Genomic DNA, 24,178 nt, shown 5'->3' on the forward strand with positions numbered 1-24,178 from the left:
GACCTGTCATATGTAAATCAGTCTTGATTCTGCTCAAATGGGAACTGCCAATCCAGGTCCTCTGGATTGGCATTGGACTGGAACATAAGCAACCCAATATCAGGTTCACCCTGACTGGAGCTCTTCAGTCCTCTTCCCATTCACTTTCTCTGATGTCCAGGGAGAAAATGTACTATGTGGAGAGTGAGAAATACAGTCTTTTTAGTTCAAAAGAAAGTTTATTAAAGTTAATATGTCAACAAACCAATAAAATAAAGATAACATATATTAAATGTGCGATATACAAAATACCATTTGTGTAATCAATGAAACAAATATGGTTCAAAAGGGCAAAGCATTACAAAGTATCATGTGTAGATAGAATAACAATAGCAGAAAAAGGAAAACTGCATTATATGGAAATATATAAATACAATAAAAAGAATATAAGAAAAAGGAAAATAAAGTATGCAATAATAACCTGGAATAATGTCATGGAGGTTTAGCAACTTCTTGTTGTGAAGGAGGCAAACAAAGAGTGCATTGTGCGCTCATATCAATACAAAGTGTGACAGGGGACCACAAGTTTAAACGTTTTGTTGCCATGTGTAATGGGTATACAAAAGATGTGTCAAGTCTATGGTTAGAACAAACCACATATCACCATGCTTGGAATGATAATTTAGAGAAGTCCTTCCAGTTTTTAGTGATTTGCTGGAAAGCCACTGCCAACAATAAATCTATGATTTTAACATTAGACTCGTGATTTACCCAAATGGGGGACACACTACCTAGGAAAATATGGGAGAAGTCAAAGGGAAAGTAGTATGAAAAATGGAGTTTATTTGAGTCCACACTTTATTCCAAAAATTATTAACAGAAGTACATGTGAAAAGCATGTGAAAAAGGCCCGCCTGTGGTGTTGAACAGGACCAGCAGGAGTCTGGGATATGGCCATGTCTAGCATGATGTGTGAGTGGGACTAGTAAAAGTCTGTTATAAATAAAAAAGAGTGTTTGTGTGGTGTTAGCCACCCTGGAAGATTTTCGAATTTTGAGCCAGATTTTATCTCAAAGGTCTATCGACCAGGATGTGCCGAAATCAGTTTCCCATGTCAATTCTATCTTAGATATATCCCTTGGGTAAGAGGAGATATGCATAGACTTGTAAAGGAAGGAAGCCTTAGAAGCATTGAGAACTAGAGTCCGAAGTTTGTCTGTGCGCGCAAGCTCTGAAGAAACGGTACGCAGGGGTAATGTAAATTGGGAACAAGCAAGTTGAATGGCTGTCACCAAGTGAGAATTTAGATCTGAAAGAAGATGGCAAGGAAAAAGAAGAAGCGAGTTCATCAAAGGACATAATACGGTCTTGATCATATAATTGATGGACCCAAATTATACCTTTCTGTCTCCATGTCTTCCAAAAGACAGGTTTATTATTAATGAAAATACTCTTATTATGCCATATGGGTGAGACAAAAAATTAATTTAAGGAAGCGGGTGGTATAATTTTGGAGGTGTATTTCATTATGGGAGTGGAAATGGATTGTGGCTTGCGCGTAAAGGATAGGTATTCTTGAAACGAGAAAGGTAAAAGAAAGGATTCCTCGAGTAATGCCCATTTAGGGAGATATGTATCAGAGTCAAAAAACCATCGAGATAAAGAAGAAATGATTTATGATAAATAGGAAAATCAGGAAAGTTCACCCCACCCTCTGATTTTGAACGAATCAGTTTGGAAATAGACATACGCGCTTTTTTCATACTCCAAAGAAAGGATGACAGGATGGAGATAATTTTCTTAAAATATTTGGAGGGGATAGATAGTGGAATATTAGAAATTGTGTATAGGACTATAGGTGAAAGCCTCATCTTAATGGTGTCCAAGCGACACCACCAAGATAAATAAAGAGGGTGCCATTTTGATGTTAAGGAGGATAGTTTTTGAATACAGTTATCCATACAACAGGTGATAGTCTCTGATATGGTCGGGGAGAAATGTAATCCTAAATATTTAATGTATTGGGGACTCCAAGTAAATCCTGAAGAGGTGAAATCAGTGCTAAAAGTATACTTAGTGGGAGGTAAAATTTCACACTTGTCTTTATTTAATTTATAACCTGAAACGAATGCAAAGGATTGAACTTCTGCCAGGAAGGCAGGAAGAGAGATCTGTGGACAGGATAAAAACATGAGAATATCATCAGCATAGGCTGCCATTTTAACCGTAGTCTCCTTGAATGTGAAACCATGAATATTGGCGTTTTGGGCGAATTCGTAGCAAGAAACGTTCCAAAGCTAAGTTAAACAAAAAAGGAGAACGTGGACAACCTTGTCGGACACCTCTATGCAAAGGAAGATAAGAAGAAAGGCCGCCATTTGCTGACACGGCAGCTCTAGGATTAGAATAAAGAAGGGAAATTAGAGTGATAATCTTCGGGCCAAATCCAAACCATCTAAAAACACGAAAGAGATAGGGCCATTCAACTCTATCAAACGCTTTTTCAGCATCTAATGCTATGGCCGCTAATGAATGAGATGAGTGGGAGGCTTTAGACAAAATATCGAAAAGTAAACAAGTATTGTCGAAAATAAGACGACCTTTAACAAAACCAAATTGTTCTGCTCCTAATAAGTCAGGCAAATGAGATTCCAATATTAAAGCTAAAGCTTTTGAGAAGATCTTATAATCGATATTAACGAGGGAGATAGGGCGATAATTTTTACAATGTTGCGGGTCTTTACCTTCCTTAGGAAAAAGACAGATAAGGGCATCTGCAAACGAACCGGATGATTGACCCAATTTCGTAAAATCAGATAAAAGAAGGCATAATTTGGGGAGAAGTACATTTGAGAAGTGGGTAAAAAATTCTACAGTGAATCCATCTGGGCCCGGGGCCTTGTCCTTTTTAAGCGTTTGTAAGGCTTTCAAAAGTTCCTTCTGTGACAAATCATTTTCTAATGAAGAGGAATCCAAATTAATAGAAGTGTAATGTATTGAAGAAAGAAACTGAGTAATATCATGATCAGAAGAAGAAGTTTCAGATGTATATAGTGATTGATAAAAGTGAAGAAATTCACTCAGGATGTCTTCATCCTTAACCTTTAATTGAGTATCCTGACCAAAGACAGACTCAATGTTGAGTTTATGTTGTTTGATCTTTAAATAATTAGCGAGTAGTTTGCCTGCTTTATTCTGGCCACCATAATATTTGGCACTAGATTTAAGTACAATATTAGAGGCATTGTTGGTCGTGTCTTGGTTAAATTGGAACTTAGCCTTAAGAAGATCAGACAAACAGTCCTTAGATTTAGAAGAATAATAAGAATGTTCTAATGCTTTAATTTGAGCTAATAGAGCAGTAGTGGTGTGTCGGGTTTTGCGACGTTTATTAGAAACATAACTGATAATGAAATCCCTAGCTGAGGCCTTGAATGAATCCCAAACAACAGGAAAAGATATAGTGCCTGTGTGATTGAAGAGAAAAAATTCATGAAAAAAGGAGGTAAAAGATGAGGTGAAAACTGGATCTAAAAGTAAAGAGTTATTGAAGCGCCATTTACGATTTAATGTAGGATTGTGCAAAACATCAAGATTTATGGAAACCGGTGCATGCTCATCTATTAATATGGAACCAATATCGGCTTTCAAAAGTGACTGAGCAACGTTATGAGAAAGAAAAAAAATTATCTAATCTGGATTGGGTGTGATGTAATGGGGAGTAAAAGGAATATTCCCTTAATGTGGGATTACAAAGACGCCAGGTGTCAGTCAGTTTATGTCAGGTTGCTTCTTCCTCAGGGTCTGGAGTGATGACATAAAGGGCCCACCTCTCAATACCTCCAACTCTGATGATTGCACAGAGTATTGAAGTGATTAAGCGGGGGAAAGGGAATTAGGAAGGGAACAGCTGGGAAGGAGATCTAAAAAGGAAAAGTTACTCACAAACAAAAATACACGCACTTTCCTTTGCACAAAGACGTAAACTAGGACATCAGATTCTGTCCTTCTATCCAGGAACTAGCTCAAGAGCTTCGTGGCTTGCGTTTATTCAGACAATCAGACTCTTAGCTGACCTTTCTTAGATCCGCTATATTGTGGCGATAATAATTCACTTCAGTATCAGCTGCTCAAAGGCATAAGCGGCAGAATTTGGTTTAGGACTTTCTATGACTAGGTTTTCAATCACCTAAACAATCATGGAACTACTTATAGAACAAGAATCATACTTGTGAATATGAAAATGAGCTGGAGAAAACATAGAATTTCTACTGCACAAGATTCACACTCGTGAATAAGGTAATGATCTTGAGAATCAAAACGAATGTTATTAATAATTCACTGAAATGTTTTTTAACAAGATTCGCAATCCTACCTGTAGAGTACGACCTACTCTACTTCTGAATCTGGGTTAGTGACAGGTAATCCCCCAAAAACTAGCCTCACCCGGAGCCAATCAAGAAAAGAAGCCTCAGCAGATTCTAAACTCCTCCTGCAGCTCAGCGAGCTTTGTAGCAGTCTTCAGGCACCCAGAACTCTCCACCGATCAAAAGATGAAGGCTGGCCTCATCGAGAAACGGAGCCCCAAGATCCTCTTCCTCGTTCACCAAAAGATGCTGAATAGTGAGCACGGGGAACTGGGCGCGGCCGCTGACGTTATCACAGGCACGCCCATGCCAAATCTCACGCATCTCGCGTGAGATGCCAAATCTCACGCATCTCGCGTGAGATGCCAAATCTCACTCATCTCGCGTGAGATGCCAAATCTCACGCATCCTGAGTGGGAAAAAGGTTAGTAAAGAGAACAAACATACTAGGACACAAGAACATGCATCTTTAAACATTTTCGCCACCACAATCCTCCAGGGGCTACTCTATGACTTTTACCACATAAAGGTTGATCGCACAGGAACAGGCGTATGTGCCTACAGGATGGGACGGGCCCTAGACCGCAAGCCGCCCTAGTCCTGACAGTTTATGTTGTTTTACAATTTGTGTGAATAATTTGTGAGACTTATGGGGGATAAAAGAGGATGAGGAATGACGATCAATAAAAGGATCAAAGACTTCATTGCAATCTCCCGCAAGAATAAAATTAGGTTCATAACATTGTGTTAGTTGTGTTGCTAAGGATTTCCAAAAGGAGGGATCACCTGCTGTAGGTGCGTAAATGTTCAACTAGGAAAGTGGGACATTATCTATCAAAAATTTGACAAAGACCCATCTACCACTTGGATCAAAGCTATGAGAGATTATCTTTATGGGAAGGGACTTGCGAAAAAGAATAATAACCGCATTTCGTTTGCCATCACCTGGGGCGAAAAATATTTAATTTACCCAACTTCTTTTTAACTTTGCAGATTCTTCAATTGATAAGTGGGATTCCTGTATACAAGCAATATCTGTGTCCAATTTGGCCAAATGAGTTAAAACCCTTTGCCTTTTAATAGGGGAATGTAAACCTCTGACATTCCATAAAACAATTTTTAGAGGCATATAATAGAACTATAACATGATAAAACATGCAGAAAAGCATAACATTCTGAAAACTTAGAACCATATTCAACAATGAACCAATAAAATATAAAAAGAGGAGAGAAATTTAATGAGGAAGGGAGAGAAAGAGTAGAATGGTAGTAAAAAAGAATCATGCAGTAAGGAGAGGAAGAATGAAAAAAGATAAGAGAAAATACAAAGATAGAAGAAGAGAAAATCCAAGAAAAAGAGAAAGAATCAAAGAGCAACCAGAGGAGCAAATAGAGAGAAGATGAAAAGACAAAAGACTTACAACAAATCCAAGACATACGAGGGGTGGAGGGATGGAAGACCACAACGGATGATGACGCAATCAGGACCAGCACAGGAGGACGGAAAGAAGAACACATAACCAGCAAGTTGTAGGAATGCTTAGGAAAAGAACAGGGGACGTTGGAGCAATCTGTGAAAGAAAAGTAAACACATGAAAACAGATACAAAAAGAGATAAAACCAAGAAAAAGGATTTACCATATATCCAAAAACGTAACACTGTAAGAATGGAAAAGGATCATGTCGTAAACTGGAGGAAAAAGAAAAGCAGACAGAGATATAAAGGCAAACGATCATGTAGAATGTGAGGATGAAGCTGTTTCCATCGGATGAGCTTGAAATGAGTAGAGGAAACTCTTCAATTGTAGAGGGTCTTCGTAAGTGTTGGTTTTGTTGTTTATGGTCACCTTAAAAAGGCAGGGGTGGAAATGACCATAACGTACTCCAATTGATCGCAACTGAGGTCGTAATGACATGAATTCCTTACGACGGTCTGCCGTTGATTTGGCGTAATCCTGCGTGAAGAACAAGGTATTCCCAGACCAAGTGACTCTGTTCAGTGCTCTAACTGCGGATAAGACCTTCAACAAATCAGTATATTCAAAAAAATAGATGATGACTCCTCTTGGCTTCTTGTTAGATGCTGATGATAGTGCAGACAATTTTGAACCTAGACTATGGGCTCTTTGAATATTAAGAACAGTGGTATCCGGATGTTTGAGGATATGCGGAAGAAAGGACTTTAAAAAAGTGATAGAATCTGAGCCTTCCACCTCCTCAGGCAGACCATAAATACGCAGATTGTTCCTTCTATTCCTGTTTTCTAAATTTTCCATTTGTTTGTGGAGCGACAAAACTTGAGAAGATAGGGACTCCATTTTGGAAGTGGAAGAGGATAAAGAATCAACGCTTTGTTCCAATGTGACGACATGTTCTTCCATATTAGCCCATTTATTGGTGAGAGTTTGAAGCGCTGAATTAGTTTCTTCAATGAATGGCCTGAGGGCACGGATTTTCTCCAACAATAAATCCATAGTGACCTCAGAACGTTGCTTCGTTGGGGAGGGAGGGTCTTTTTTTAGTCGTTTGGTTGTTGACTTCGATGTATTAGAGGAGACAGCGAGCGTTGACGTTGTGGAAGTTTTGGAGGAGTTGCTAGTCGAGTCATTCATATCTAAACACTGAAATCGAGAACTAGTTTGAAGCAAACACTTATGTTGCACAGGTTTGGACTGAGAAAAAGCTCTCAGTTGTCTCCCCATATAGAGGATGAAGGGAAAATCTGAAAAGCAAGAAAGTTAGTAATATTCAACAACTAAATAACCTGCAGTCCTTAAATTGTATAATGCGAATAAAACTGGATGAAGAGAGGTACAGATATCTATAAAGCAGGATAGAAGATATTCTATATATGAACATCACCAAGACTCAAATAACGTAGTATCTGTTCGTAGAGAGGAAATGCACAATGTTCAAATAACAAGCACTTAACTGTTGGACACTTAAACCCACTGTAAACTAGGATAACAGCTTGCCCCAAAAAGAAATACAGCAATAACAGTCAGGCATAAGGAGAATGTGCATTTAACAATATATAAGTGAAATAAATCTATGTAAAAACGGTATCACATCTATAATGAGTGAAACATGAAATAAAAAGGCAGTATTAAACACTACAATAATACTTCAGTAGAAGCGTGTACGACAGAGCTCAATATATATGTGCAAAAACAGATGAAATAACATGCTGTAGTATGGTATGGGGAGCAAGAATGTGCCTGAAGACAAAACAAAGTTCCATCTGCAGTAGACGCAGTTGAGACTAAAAGTAACAAATATGGTTCCAGTGAGCCTCCGTTGTGCAGAATCTATACTCCAAATAAGTCACTAAAAATGCCGTTAAAAATCATGAAAAGGGCAAGAAAAGTGCAGAATTCCACAGAGAATGTTCCGTTTCAGTGAACAAAGCAGCGCAAAATTCATATTAAAAGTTATTGGCAATAGAGCGCCAAAGCAAAAAACTCGACCAAGGCCATATTCAATATAGTGAAAGAATTCACTCACCCCAGCGCACTCTGCACTCCTGTACCCTGGTCACAGTCACTATGCGAAAACCTTTCTAACTTCTTCGAGGAAAAAATTGCCAACATAGCGGCAGCAATCCTTCAGAAAGATCACGCTACCACCAAAGAGCCTATCCCCTAAAGCACTCATACATTTACCTCATTCCAGCCTCTTAGCAAAGAACTTGCTCTAAAGCTACTTCTGGAATGCAAATCTGGCTCACCTCTGGACCCAGCTCCAGCTCGTATCATGAACGAAATTGCCCCCATCATCATTAACCCCCTTTTAGACATCTGGAACGCCTCATTACTCACTGGGGTTGTTCCCACGGCCTGGAAACACGCCATGCTAATCCCTCTGCAAAAAAAACCCGGCATCGACCCTTCCTGTCTAAATAACTACAGACCAATTTCACTTCTTCCCAAGCCCGCAAAAGTTCTGGAAAAAGCCGTCCAAAAACAACTGTCCCACTACCTGGAATCCAAATCATTATTCCACGACACCCAGTCAGGCTTTAGACCAGACTACAGTACTGAGTCGGCGCTACTCGAGGTATCCGAATCGATCCGCGAATGCACGGACAAGGGAGAGGAGGACATGTTGGTCCTCCTCGACCTATCCGCTGCATTCGATACCATCTCACACGACAAACTTCTGACTCGCCTACAAGAAGTTGGTATTGGCGGACCCCCCCTTGTATGGATAAAATCTTTTCTCACAGGCAGAATACAGCAAGTGATGCTGGGACCTTTTCTCTCCTCTAAAAAACAGCTGATCTGGGGCGTCCCACAGGGCTCTGCCCTCAGCCCGCTCCTTTTTAATGTGTACCTCAAACCTCTGGCTAAAGTTGTTGAATCCTGGGGCGTCAAAGTAACCTTCTACGCTGACGACACCCAACTGGTGTTCGCCTTCAAAGAACACACTGAAAAATCTTTTAACAACTTTCGCCTCTGTATGCTCAACATCGCAGCCTGGATGTCCGCTAACAACCTGAAACTCAATACAGACAAAACCGAGGTCCCATTTTTCAATCGAAAAACGCCTATATCCGCCAATCTTTGGTGGCCGTCTGAACTCAACCCCCCCCCAGAACCAGTTCAAAACGCACGCAACCTTGGCTTTCAATTTAACACCTCCCTCTCCTGCAAAACTCAAATAAACAAAGTCACCTCAGCCTGCTTAGGGAAACTTCGAATGATAAAAAAAATCATGCCATACCTCCCACTTGAGTCCCGCAAAACGGTGGTTCATGCCCTCATTACTGCTCATCTGGACTATGCCAACAGCCTATACATAGGCGCCCCCACCTACCTCATCCACCAACTTCAAAAAGTCCAGAATGCTGCGGCCAGGCTAGTCTGCAATATCCCCTACCGCCATTCCATCACACCCCACCTAATCAAAATTCACTGGCTCCCAATAAAACTCCGTATTCAATTCAAGGCCTTAACACTGGCCTTCAGAGCACTCAATGACCGAGGCCCATCCTACCTACGTCAAAGAATGAGGTTCTCACAAGCTCCAAGAAACCTGAGATCCAATCATCTTCGCCTCATGATCTGCCCCCGCTTTCGCCTCACACGTACAGGGGGAAGGGCCTTGGCAGTAGTCACCTCCAAACTGTGGAACCAGCTACCCACTGAGCTAAGATTCCTGACGTCCGAACCCCAATTCAGAAAAAAACTAAAGACCTGGCTAATCTCACAGATCTAAAGACCCCTCCCTACTCCTCTTCGACCCTCCTGAGACTATGTCTTCAGCGCCGGGACACCTCCGTCGGAGGTAGCTGTGCGCTCTACAAAATTCTAAATAAATAAATGAAAGGCGCTACGAGTAAAAAGCCATGTGCACTCTGGTGGTTTACAGTAATAAATAGAAGTGACACAGCAGAAGAGAACTTCATCGGCAATATGAAGATGAAAAAGTCTAAAAAATCAGTGTATGCCCAAGCAAAGAAGAAAAAAACGTGATACGATGTGCATAACTTCCTCCATGCATATTAAATAGAAAGGCATAGGACGATAGAGCCGAAGAATGCATCTTTTGAAGAGGTGTGAGGGTCAACAATCCACAAACCGCATAGGAGATAACTCCGTCAGCGGAACATACGAAATGGTGTCACTTCCCTCATGAAAAACGCCATTGAATATGAGAGGATGCACAGTCCAAAAATATATATGAAGGAGAAAAAAGAGAAAAAAAACAGTGTAGGATGCCGTTATAAATCACCAAGGCGCATACCTCATAATTGCGACACTCACCACATTATAACGAAGACAGGAGGCTCGCCTGAGGTAATGAGAGCGTTCGTGACGAACTCAAGATGGCGGCCGCAACCGCAGTGAGGAGGCTTCAGCAAGGCGTGGACGATAGGAGAGAGCAGCCGGCTCAGCGAAGGTCGGATAACAGCTTCTTTAGCAACTCGACGACTTCACATAGCAGGTCCCTCAGTTTAAGAGTGGTGGAAGCAAGGGAAGCGCTTCATGAAGGCATTCTCTTCCCTTCGGCTCCCGGAGCGTCACCAACCCGCCGCCATCTCCGTTGGGCGCAAGCCACGCCCCCGAGAAATACACACTTCAGCCTCCATGGTTCTCCTTGTCCTGAATATGAGCTAGCACAGTCAGGACCCTCTAGAAAATAGCCTCACTCTGCTCATTTTACTTCCTGGGCCTCTACTTGGATGACAATATTCTCAAATCTACCATAGCAATTAAAAGTTTTAGTTCTTCGGTAAAAGGGCCAAGTGAATGAATGGAGTGGTTGGGTACAACTCCCTGACATTTGTAGGCTCTACCCTGATATTTGATTGAAACATACGTATTGCATACAATGGCAATCTCCTACTCTATGGTGTTTATATAATTCAGACATTGAGTGGCAGATGAACTCTAACCTAAGAGGACAGCACACTCCTCAACTAGGTTTATAACACAACTGACATACGATGGCAGCAACCCTGACATAGCGTGGCCACATATTCCAGCATATGATGGTATTTGCCCTGGCTTAAGATAGCACAATCCTGACACTGTGGCACAGGATCACAGTATCTCTAATGATTGATAGTATTAAATACCTTGCATGATAATAGAAGTACTTCTGGCGTATATTTTTAACCTGTAGTTTGGCATTGAGGTTGTAATACTGCCTGTAAACTATGTGGGAAGTCTGGAGTTGGGTTGCACCCTACCTGTGCGTTTTCTCAGGGATTAATATGTGCCTTGTACCCTCTGCATTTCCATGTGCATTACTTAGCTGTATGTCCCGATAAAAAATGCCTTTTCCCTATTAAGTAAAAAAAACTGCAGGACAGTTATATACTCCCAACTTTACTGAGTCCTGAGTCTCTGCCCCACACCACCTGCCACAGTAAGCCTTGGCGGCTCTTCCTTGCCGCCCAGTTTAACACAGGTGTACTTGGTCGTTGGTTTTTTTGTCCAACAGTATGGTAACCCCCAGGACTTCAGAGGTAAAATGCTCTTACTGTTACGGTTTGAGCCCAGTAACCCCTGATTGCCATAGATCTCTTAGAAAGGGGTCTACACCCAGCATTCTGTGGAAATGAAGAAAACAAGAGTTGACACACACAAATCCAGAGTCAAGAAACGCTGTATCGAGTACTAATCAATAAAAATTAACGTTAAGGCCAAATTCATTCAGAAAATATTTTTTAAACACTATATAACTTTAGTTGAAATGGGTTATGTGTGAAATTAAATTAGGCCTAGAGTAGGATTAGGGTTAGAGTAGCGGTTATGACCAGTGCAAGGGCCAGGTTTAGTGATAGGGCAAGGGTTATATTAACAATAGGGCTTGGGTGAGTCCATCGGTTAGGAATAGAGTATGGGTTAGTAGTTAGCTTAGGGTCGCAGTAAGTGAAATGGAGCAAGTTTTTGGATTAGGGTTATGTTAATGGTAAGGGTGAAGGTTTGGGTTGATGCCCCTTTTCAGTATTATGGGATTTCTTAATATGGTTTCTTCATTGTGGTTAAAGTAATACAAAATGGAAAAAATATGTTTATGGTTTCTTGATGATATTGTGGGGTTCTTTATTATTATTATTATGGCACACCTCATATTCACCCCTTCTAGTTTTATTTGATTCCATACATGAAGATTATACTTAAGAAACAATCGTCTGGTATGACGTTCTTGTGAGCTTGCTGGCTTAGCCTAAAAAGGTTTCATAGTATTGCTCATCAAATGAAATCAACCATGTAAATTAAAATTAACACAGTTGTTCTTTTGTTGCACCTACTTTATCAGTATGATTTTCATAGTCTGTATTTGTATTTCAGTTTTTATTTGAAAGAGTAGAAGGAGTTTCCAAAGCCACGATAATAGATCTGGATGCACACCAGGTGAGTGGAAATAGTTGCCATTATTGTGTATGAAAATACATGTGTATTACCTAGTATACTGCATTCATTGCTAATGGATACTTCATATATTTTTGTATATGTAGAACATTTAATTTTGAGAAGGGAAACATATGGCAGCTTTTCCCCTAATATTATCCTAAATGAACATGGAAGGTATGACTTTATGACCTATACATGATTGATTTCATTTGCTTTTGGAGAGAACAGTTAAATGAGAGAATTTTAGATACCAAAATTAATAATGTGTGGGAAAAATAGTGGTGATGCCGTGACTTAGGTCACTGTGACATGCAGGAGCACCAATGCCGCATGCAGTATTACGAGTGGGTATCTCTAGCACTGGCGGTGGCTGGCACCCTCCTGAGGAACAAGCGCTAGCATAGCCAATATTGCTGATTTATTGAGCCAACATATTAAAGCAGCAGTTGTTAATGTTGGGATGTGTAAATGTTTTGTCATCAAAGTCAGACCAATTGGCTTTGGTAATGGTGACTGGAGCAATGATGGTAGTGGTAATTGTGGTTGTAATATAGGTGTTGATGAACAACCTTCAGTAACGCATTATCTGGTAGAGACAGGAAATGGCAAAACTGTTCTATTAAGCCCAGGGACAAAAGGCAAACATTTTCTATTAAGCCCAGGGACAAAATGTTGCGTCAAATGGGACAGAATTGTGAGGGACTGCAAAAATGTAAAATCACATCAACAGGTTTGGGCTGAGGGTAAGGTTGTGTGATTAGTCCCCATAAATGGCACACGTGCACCAAGTATTCCTGACCTGAGCCTGGATCTCCTTAACCTTATTCAAGGATCAGTGTGCATTTTAACTTCCTGTCAACAAGAAACATCAGCACATCATCTATCTTTCAAAATCGATTTGTAAAAAATATTTTAAGGCAGCCATGGGTACGCTGACTACCCCACTGTGTGGTCTGGACCTTTGGTTGGAAGATATCACAGCTCACACTTGACTGAGACCAGCGCTGTATTGGGCTAGAATCTGGAGTTCCACTGACTAAAGCCTTGTGGAGACTCCCTGAGGGACATGTTGCAACAATAATGAAGTAGGAACCTAGGCTGGTGTAGACAGGCCCCCACCCTCTTGGTGCTCCACACATGAAATTATCTGATCAGGGTCCTCACACTTCATAAAGTCTGCATATTGAACACTAAGAGGGGGAGTCATCCTGGCTTGGGCAGCATTACAGAGTTAGTTTTGACTATTCATCTTCTACCCCAGTTTGGATACTACTTAAATAATATCAATGAGGCAATGACAAAAGATACATTAAGCTACCTCTTGCCTCATTTAAATAGTCCAGTTTTCAGTCATTCGCAAAGTCTGACAACTGTTTCAATGGTCTTATTGCGTTGAATCAGAACCATTTTGTGTTCTTTTGTCCAATGTATGTAGCGCCTAGAAAAAAATGGTTGTCTTACACACCACTGAACTTGGTGAGGCTAACCATGAGAACATGTTAAGAAAGTGCAAATCCGACATAATTTCACACTTTTTGCTTGCTGCTTGGAGGATCCGCTCTTGTTTAATTATTTCTGCTTATAAGAACAATTATGATTTTTTTCAGTTCGTGCCCGCAAAGAGAACCTTAGTTTTTAGTTTTTAACATCTCAATATCATTTATCGTGGTATTTTGTTTGTATGGTTTATTGATATATTATCCGAAATACATATATCAATAATAATAATTCACTAATAGACCTGTAATGACAGACCTCGTACAATGAACAAACCCTTCTCCAAAGATCCACACAGAAGATCACAAAGAAGGTATATAAATTTCAAATTGTGTATAGCTGTAAGCAACTGCCAACAAATTAAAGACACGCTAACTGCTAACTGACAGTAATAATTTGCACTCAACTAAAGATCTCCAAACGTATCCTGAATTAGCTCATTCATACATTGTGAAGTCAGATAGTATATCCTCAAATGAAACCCAATATTATTTACTCTGGCCTCTGTCAGCATACTTTATTAAAGGCAGCAATGGTCATGGTAAATCACATTTCCAGTTAGAGTGGCACAATCACAGGAGAACATCAGGATCATTAGCAGCCTATCTTCACTCCACTCTCCACTGCTCCAGGAGTAGAGTAGGTTGAGTCCCTGCTTTCCATTGGCTCTAATGCCCCAAAGAATGCTTCCATGCCCTCTTGGGAATTCTATAGGGAATTGTCCTAGACATGACTCCACCAGATCCCTTGGCCAACAGACATGGAAGTGGCATGTCTGTGGGTGAGGGAGTCTACCCTCTATCTTTCCCAGTAACGCCTTGGTGTGCTAGACCATAGTCCGGCTAGCAGAAGATCCCTTCCAAATGGGGAGCAGACATACTTGCAGTTCACCGTACATGCTGTAAACAATTGTTTTCCCTCCCCACCAGTTGGAAGTTGTTTTTTTAGCCTGAATAGGTGTCATGGTCAGAAGGTAAACATTAAAAGAAAAACAAGGTGAAGACAGACTCAAGGGGTAATAAGCATTAATTTGCAGCAATAAGACAGCATTCTGAAAGGCAGACACCATGAAGGTGCACAGCAACACAGTCCTAACCCAGCTAGGCCACCAACTTCCCATTTAGTTGCACACTTGAAACACACAACAGAACATTACCAGAACACCAGCTAGCTTAACCCTGAAGTACGCAGTTACTTTTCCAAACAGTTACATTGAATGTCCTCTACCCTCATAAAGTACACAAAAGCACAAATCCTTCCTTTAAGCCATTGTATATTATTTCCTATCGGCTCCAGCCTGGAATCCCTGTTGCTTTAATTATCTGTTACTATAACCACAACCGTTCACTCCCTTTCAGCAATGAGGAATAATATAGTGAAATGACCTCTCGTCATGCAGACAGACTATCTGGAAGGTCAGTAAAAAGCTTTAGACTGCTAAACACCAGGTTTCCATCACAAATGTTATTGTTATTATTTGCTTCATGGCACATATGCATACAACATACTCAACCAGAGTTAAGACTCTTTCAGAAGACTAGCTTTCAATAAAGAGATCAGCACTAATAGGCCAAATGGGAGATGCTAGAGTTTGTAACTGGTACCGTTTAATTCCCCTGGCTAGGTCTGGTGTAGAACACCTCAAAGTAGGAGATAGCATATATTATTTGGAACACATGCTGCTTACTAGAATGTTTCACATCTCTTGTCCATCCTTTTGCTTCTTAGATGCTGTTACGGATGCTGAGTGGCATGAAAAGGAACACTTTTCTACCAAATACCATATTACACACTAAAGAGACAGTTTAAGTGAAAAAACTGTAGCCGTGAATCATCCAGAAGTGCCCAAGTAGGCTACCATCAGCTGCTCTGTGGTGTTTTATTGTTAGGCTGGAGTGTGAGGATGGGCCAGCACTTCATGAGCATCTTCCCACTTGCTCCACTGCTTCCCTCCCTCTGGCCCATTGCAGGGACACCTTGGAAGCTGCAGAGTGGGAGATTGCAATAATTGCTATTTGACCTCATGGCTTCCAGGCTCTCTGGTGCTTTTCAAGGCTGGACAGCATGGGCACTGGGTTGGGGAGCTTCAACGCGCCATCTTACCCAAGAGACCCAGCATTCTCCGTCTCTCTTCAGGTCAACTCAGTCTAGTGTTTATAGAATATAGGGTCAGGGAGTGGAGAGGATAGCAACCTTTCTCTGCCTCAACACATGAACGCTGTAAACCTGGCGTTTGATGCCAGGACTCCAGTGCCAAAATGGCAGCATCCCTGCCATCTTATGTCAGTCTCCATGGCACATGATGCATTGCACCCAACGTATGGCATCACTGTCTCTGACATAGAATTGGATATGAAGTCTGCACACCTTCTGGCTGTCATTTCAGGACCTCTCATATAGGATGGCACTATTCCTGGTATATGACGGCAGCACGCTCCTCCATTTGAATTAAAAAACAACAGCTATAGCAAATGATGCCTATACAGCCCTAGCACACTTTGGAAGAGCATTTGTGAAAGGAAGGAAGAACACACAGCTTAAGATAGCAGTATATTCGATACAAGTAAACTGTTAAATAGGATAAACCTTTAAATGCATTCATGAGCGTCTTTAGTTATCTCATTAATTTTACATATATTGATGTTTTATCTTCTTTCATGATGCCACTTCCTTTATTGTCATCAATGTCTGAGGCTTGTTGAAATATGTCTTGCATTTACCTTGCATTATGCAAGGAACCAATCTAGTTCCTGGAATTTGCACGAATGATGGTATCCCTCTGTGCCAGGAAAACATATTTGTCAGTGGCAGCATTTGTAACCCACCTACCTCCCCTAAGAGACTATTTGGTGTTAGTTGCTTCCCTGACCAAGTAAGTCTGATTTGTTTACTAGTGCTTGAGTGTGAAGGAGTAAGCCTGATTTCTAACAGCAGTTAGCTTCACAAAAGTTATCCATGTGAAACGAAGAAGCAGCCACTCACACCCAAAGAGCTACGGTTGTGTATGGGTCTAATCTTTCCTGGAGTTTACTGCAACGGTCTTGGAAATACACTTAGGGCTTGCTTTTGGAAGTTAAACAACTGGAGGCTTGCTGATGTAAGTATTTGTGCACCAATCCAGTGATACTCTTCCTAACCGAGAGCCAGTACAAAGCTTGATGTGCTGGCGAGAAATCTATTCTTGCCAAAGTTTGGCTGAACGGCTGTATTTTGCAGTCTTTGAAGTCTGGGCGAAAGATTACAGAGAAGCCCAGCAGATATGACTTTGCAATAATCCAGCCAATCATTAAAAGCGGTATCAAGCAACCAATGCATGGTTCTCCGGCAAGAGGCAGTAGAGATTTGAAGTGCGTGATATTATAAAACCAATATCTGATTACAGCTTCTACTTGTGGCTCTGGAGTGGCATCAGAGTAAAAATCAAAGCCTAAATTTGTAACCTGTTTTACCAGGACACATCTTTGCCCAAAGATGTTTGTAGTTGCAAGAGATGTCAAGGGGTCCCTAGCACCCTCAACTCACAAACCATGATTTTTGAAAAACCCAGAAACTGAATGCAAATCTTAAAGTATCCTCTTGGCAAACCGCAGATGCACAGTGAAAAACAAGGCACACATGCCAGTACCATCATTCATAAATGTCAATTTGATAACCAGTATTTATAACTTATTTAGCTCTGTTTTATACATACTTATATGAACAAACATCTTACTTGCCTAGTTCGTTTGTACCTCTGGACTTTAGCACATATTCATCAGTAGCAGTACATATCTCTCTCTCCCTTCTAGAAGACAAGGCTGGCCTCTACTGCCTTTTTCTTATTCCTTAAACTTCTGATATTGACAGGTCCAGCCACATGTGCACAGTTTAACATAGGTGCCATTTTATTTACCAAATGGCCAAACATGTTAGTTTAGTAATTCAGCTTTCTGTTCACAGGTGCCTTGCTCCGAGTACAGATCTGAAAAATAATAGCCAGTGATAAACACATTATAGCTCATTTTGAATACATAATGTTTTGTTTTAAAATACATCTGCTTTTGACAGCCAATTTGCAGAGTTTCCACTACTGAAGAAAAGTGATATTGAGGTTCATTTGATTTTTTATGTTATTTTGATACTTGGGTTCAGAAACCAAACACTGCTGTGAATGGCTATTCTGGTCACAAAACTTCATTTGGGAAGTGAGTTTCCATTTACTACGAGCCCTTCTAGCAGAAATGGGATATGACACATTAACTGCTAAGTCTCAGCCCAGGTTCCGAAATCAAAGGTCACATACAAACAGTATGGAGGTGTCACAATTCCCCCGTTCTCAGGCTAGAAGGCAAGATCAGAGCAGAATTTCGGATGCTCCTGTCCTGTGGGAGGCCTGAGACAATTTGTTTATAGAGGCAGAACTGGACAGACCTGTGTTGAGTAGTCAGGCAGAGGAAAGTGCCACATGGCTAGCACCGGGTCCCACCATCATGAAGTACAAAGGGTTTTGGGAAGTCTTTTGTGACATAAAGCATCGTATAAGTGTAGGGAGTATATCACACTGTCACAAAAGTAGGATTTGAAAGTTTGGGAGTTAGTTAGGATCTAGTATTAGGATGACCTAAATTCCTGAACTAGATTTAGGCTTAAAAATACAAGCTTGAGTTATTATCAACAGAGAACCTGTTTGTAGCTGATAAAGAAAACAACATCTGTACGTTCATATAGAACAAAATAAGTGATGACTCCCAGAAACGATGGGGTAGAGTTGTTCTACACTCTGTCTTGGACATCTGCTTCCAGATCTTGTCTTCACAGTTGCCCACCAGCATGTTATAATGTATTACATTTATTATTTGTCATTATTTTGTAGGGTAATGGCCACGAGAGAGATTTTTTAGAAGACAACAGAGTGTACATTATGGATGTCTACAATCGGTACATTTATCCAGGGGACGGTTTTGCTAAACGTAAGTAAATCTTCGAAATCAGAATATAATAAAAACACAGTGTCCTTGTTTTTAACTGTGATATGCTGAAATAAATCACTTTAAATTGTGGTAGCTCGTTTTATGTAAGTTTAAGTATTCGAAATAGTTATGAGTGCAGAACTGCTTGCAAATGACTACGAAATGTAACCATTGTTGACAGGCTAATTGTGCCCGGTTTTTAATTGAAGTATAGATGTGCATTGGGGCTGCCTGGTGTAGCCAAGGGGATCTTCTGTAATTTTCCGTTTTTTAACAGTTAATGGAGAATTCAACTTAAAGGGGCTTTAGTACTTTAGTAAGAGACTTACATTTCTCAACAATGAGCAAACGTAAAATCGATTTTTACTTACAGTCTAAATATAGTAAGGACAAATAGAGAACACCATAATATAATGAGTAAAAAGAGTAACAAACAAAATATAGTGAGAGAAAAAACAGCAACGACGATACTCAAAATATTGATGGTAATAACTTTATAGTCCCTTGTTTTCCTTTAAGTTTTACTGCAGACAACAGGGTACCATTCTTCATTATCTGCATGTTGCTATCACAACCAGTGCCCTTCATGTCAGAGTAAAGCATTCCTCAAAATTAGCACTGTTAACTAGAAACTCACCTGGTGAAGAAGTCGATTTTTAGACCCACGCACTTGGAAAATGATTATTTTTTGTTTCGATTTCATTTTTGGCCCCTGTTGGCAGTTTCATTGCTTTTCGTCTATCGGAATTGGGCCATCACTTACAAAGGGACTGTGTGCCTCTCCTTCGTTTAATTGTGAATATTTTAAATCTCATTCCCCATGGATGCAGCCCTACGAACAGGTGTGTCTTATGCAGACAGTTGAACTCTCAAAAGTGTATGATGATGTGTATCCTGGGATGCGGTGACTTCTCCCTTGTAGGGACTGGATGTAATTGTGACACCTGTTTTTACTAATTATGTTATAATACAAACGCAATCAAAATGTGCTATGATTTTTTGGAAAAAGTTTTTAAATGTGTCAGCAGATATCAGTCCATTGTTAAGAAATATGCATTCTGGACTCGGACAGACTTTGTGATGACAAGGGGAGAGTAAAACATGTATGTGCTCCATGGTTTTCCATAATGTTCTACCCTAGTCACCTGTAGAATTCCTCGGTCCACTCTCAGCAGTGTGACATAGATATCAGATGTGACAAGTCAGATGTGGCATGGAATCGGCTGTATTCGTTGTGAAGAGTCAACCACCTGAGGTTGCACACAGAGAGATTATCATTACCGTCGTAGCATCTGCATTTGTGGTGTGCTATTTGGGGAATAAATCTCAACTATTTCTTTCCCTAATTGTTGCGAGCCAGTCTCTGTTTTCTTTGAGAGTCTCAGCATCGAATTTCACGTCCTCTTGCTCTTGCTGTAAACTTATACTCATCAGGCTCAATACGAGCAACTGATCTCAACATCACAATAATTAACGTTTATATCCAACCAAAGCAAAAAGACAAATTAATAAAAGAAATGTGCAAGTTGGTAGAAACTCACATTACAGACGGACCATCTACGGAGCTCATTTTAACAGGAGACCTAAACCTAAACTTAATGGGGTCCTCCACGGACAACGAAATATCTATACAAAATACAATCTGGAACATTCCAATGCAAGAGGAGCCACTCTTAAGCAAGCAAACAAAAGCGGGACAGTCGACCTTGGAGGAATTGGAACACTTAAACTTAAGAGCATTAAATGGTAGATCAAGAGGTGATAATCCCCCCGTGGCAACATATTGTTCATAAAAAATAAACACTATATTAGACTACACCTTTGTCTCCCTTGAGTTGTTCCATCAAATTACCCTATTTCGTTTAGGGGACAAAGGGGAGAGCGATCATCGGCCACAAGAAATTGACCTTAGTCAACAGTTGACATGTTTGAGCACTGCCGGACCACCCATGGAGCAGATTATACTATCAATCTCAAGAGAATTAAATTTGGGCCTGACACACACTGCAAAATGGCGGGAATTGCTAAAGATCACTTTGAATTGAGAACTGGATTAGATGAGGTTAAAAAGTGGGAACATTTCACAGACATCATGGCAGCCTATACAACGAATACTAAGCCAAAAATCCAACAAAGATTCGGCGGTGAAAACTCAATCTCGCAATTAGCACTGAAAGAAATCAAGTCCACTAAGAGAGTTATCTATCGCGTATTGAGACAGCTACGGCGGAACCCTCAAGATATAACACAACTAAATCAATTGCGAAAACAAAAGGCTCTGCTGAAAAAACAAAAAAAGGATGCAAAAAGGGACAATGAGAATGCTTTGTGGGCAAAACTACACGCTGACATTAAATCTAATAACAGCGCAAGTTTTTGGAGAACGATAAATACATTTGTTCACCCTAACAACGAGGGAATTACCTCTAATATTTCGGAGGCAGTCTGGATAACATATCTCGGGTCTCACTTCTCTGAAACCACGGAGTCGAGATCAAAGAGGGAAAACTTTTCGGGCGCTTCCGAAGGTCCTAACATCAGCGCTGCAACTGCAGGAATAAATCAGTTCACACAACATAAAGCCAAAAATGACATCTTAATCGTAGACTCACCTAATCAACTAATCGAGTCAAAATCATAAAAAGGCAAATAGGCAAGGGAAGGAGGGAAGGAGCTCCCGGTCTAAATGGCATACCGCCTGTGCTCTATAAGCAAGAGTCAACATTCTGGGCTGAAGCTTTTAGAACCATTGTTCTGGGAAATCAGGATGACAAATATTCTGCCAGAGTCATGGAGGGGATCCATCATTGCACCAATTTACAAGTCAGGGGACAGGACAGAGCCACAGAACTATTGGCTAATTGCACTACAGGATAATGAGGCAAAATTCTTTGCGGGAATGCTCTTAGAAGAGCTCCAGGCCTGGGCAGAAGCAAAATCCATCATCCCTTTGAACCAGACCGGTTTTGCAAAGAACGTGGGCACGACCACAAATATATTAACTATGGCAACGCTTTTTGACAAGGTGGAAACTACTAGGAGCTCCTTACACTTGTGCTTTATTGATTATAAAACTGCCTTCGATAACGTAATATGAAACAGATTGTGGACCAAACTGCATAGCTGGGGGCTCCCCCAATCCCTTCTAAATCTTCTGATAAACTTGCATACCAACACCTGGGTCCAGATTAAGCTAGGCGACGGAACACACTTGTCGAGACGCATTCCAACGGACTAAGGGCTTAAATAAGGCTGCGTCCTGGCCCCCACACTTTTTAATTTGTTTGTAGCTGATCTCATACCGGTATTAAATGCCTGTAACTCGCATGCTCCAAAACTGGGAGACATCCTATTGCCATGCCTCTTATAAGCAGATGACATAGTCCTGATCAGCAAAACAAAAGTAGGCCTTCAACATCTTATAAATGCCACACAGGACTATTCAAAAGATAATGGTCTGACGATAAACCTCAACAAGACTAAAACCATCACTGTGAGTAAAAAAAGGGAAAAACCCTCAGTATGGTTCTGGGGCAATACCCGAATAGAGAGCACCACAGAATATAAAGATTTGGGCGTAAAGATTGACAAGGGAGGGCAGTCCTAGCACATAGAAACACCATCAGGCACAAAGGAATCGCATTGGCAACCTCCCTAAAAACTTTGAACTCTAAACTAACCGGCCCATCAATTCTACCCATACTGGAGGTGATCCGTGCAAAGTTACTGCCAACAATAACTTATTGAAGCGAAGCCCAGAAAGGAAGAGGTGCCAAATTACTGGACTCTACAGTAACAAGCGCGTACAGGATTATATTCGGGCTACCCAAATACACCCCACCCTCGCAAATAAGGCTTGAGTTTGGCATTCAGAAGCAATATCTTGCGAGACACGGGGCATATATCATAACGTGGGATAAAATACGAAAAGGCGCTTCAGGGTTACTAAACGCCCAGTTATGGAAAGAGATAAGCGAACACACTATTTCCCCCGCAGCGAGATACCTCAAAGAAGGATTACACAAACTGGGACTGAACCAACTTTGGGAAACCCCCACTAGTTCCGGTGTATTCAAGAAACTAGTGTGGAAATCAGTCAAATATCTATCCTGGCTGGAGGACAAGGCCTCACTAGCTGAAAGGTCTCATGGTTGGATGACCCTGAATACATACTGTGAGCAAGAAGCCCAGAAGTATTTTAACATGGGGTATGCTAAGCATACAAAAATCAGCTTCATGAAGTTTAGACTCGGTCTGCTACCTGGCACTCAGCACTCTCCACCCTGGCTGAAGGAGAAGGTGGACCCCAGGTGCCGCCTATGCGGGTCACCATCAGAAGACTTGCTGCATCTATCATGCTCTTGCAACCAAATTTCACACGAGGGGGGCGGAGCTTGCCGGCAGCTAAAATGGCTGCTTGAACCCGGAGCTCCGTGCTGCACTGCCCATTATCCTCCATAATCCTGACTAAGTGCGAATATTAATACCCCAAACCCACCCCCCCCCCGAAGCGTGAACCCCACCGGGTCCCCAGCGATCCCAAATTTGCGGAGATTTGGTGTTCCGGAGCCCGGCTGCAAGCGCGAGCGGAGCCGCGGAAACCTGGGCCGAGAAGCCGCGACCTCCAGTGCTCGCTCCGCCGGCCGATGTGCCCTTGCGTGCGGCGAGGGTGAGCGCGATTGGCCCGACCGCCTGTGGTGGTGTCCTACCGGCCGCTGAGCCCCCCCGCGGATAACACCTGGACTACCCGTGGGGCAAGTAGCGGACACCAAATCGCCCCTGCCAGCATCCTTGGGATTCGGATCAGGAGAGAAAGGAGCAGCGTAGACGGCGTCGCGGGAAGGCAACTCGGAGTGGCGGAGATCCTGCGGCCTGGGCACCTTGGGGCCGGATTCAGAACATTAGTGGGTCTCTGCGGGCAAGTGGGAGAAGCCCTACGAGAACGTGAGGAGTGCCCCCCTTCCACGGGAAAACGGCGAATGACTTGCGACGCTGCAGCCCTGTGAACCAGCGGTGGAGCACACGTGACATCAGTGGTGAGGGGGTCCCAGGGAAGAGGCTTTGGAGCCCCACTGTGGCCCCATAGGAGTGGCGCTGGTCCCTGACTGGGGAAGGGGTCCACCCGAGTGCTTACCTCCCTGCTGAGTGCTGACCTGAGTGAGTGACCAAGGGAGGCCTGTGCCGGCTGGTGGAGGCAACTCTCATAGCGCGGAGTGGAAGCTGCATGGGGGCTAACTTGGCGGCGGTGCGGCCCTAGCGACACAGTCACCCCATCGCTCCTGTGTGCTGGACACTCGGTGACATACTGCGACGCTGGGGCAGACGTGTGTGGACCTGCGTGGACCGCTGGCGTTATTTACAACCCCTCACCTCGGGCCTGCAGAGGGCCTGCACACTACAACAGGATCTCCTGGGGAAATACTTGGTGCTCTCACCCGTTGCGGTACGGTGGTACGGCTGTGACGATGGGGAAGGGGGACAAAACGCGAAGCAGACTCCCATTTGCGCAGAGATCATTACA

The 24,178-nt window shown here is 41.9% G+C and overlaps 1 protein-coding gene across 1 annotated transcript in view; it reads left to right on the forward strand.

Moving 5' to 3' along the window:
• Positions 1 to 24,178, forward strand: part of HDAC11 (histone deacetylase 11) — a 258,327-nt gene that overhangs the window by 115,802 nt on the left and 118,347 nt on the right. Inside the window, exons 7-8 of the mRNA XM_078661452.1 lie at positions 12,149 to 12,211; positions 18,561 to 18,657. Coding sequence (XP_078517578.1) covers positions 12,149 to 12,211; positions 18,561 to 18,657 — 160 coding nt within the window. The remainder of the gene's footprint in view (positions 1 to 12,148; positions 12,212 to 18,560; positions 18,658 to 24,178) is intronic.

The sequence above is a fragment of the Lissotriton helveticus genome, chromosome 9 (assembly GCF_964261635.1).
Source record: "Lissotriton helveticus chromosome 9, aLisHel1.1, whole genome shotgun sequence".
NCBI classification, from domain to species: Eukaryota; Metazoa; Chordata; class Amphibia; order Caudata; family Salamandridae; genus Lissotriton; species Lissotriton helveticus.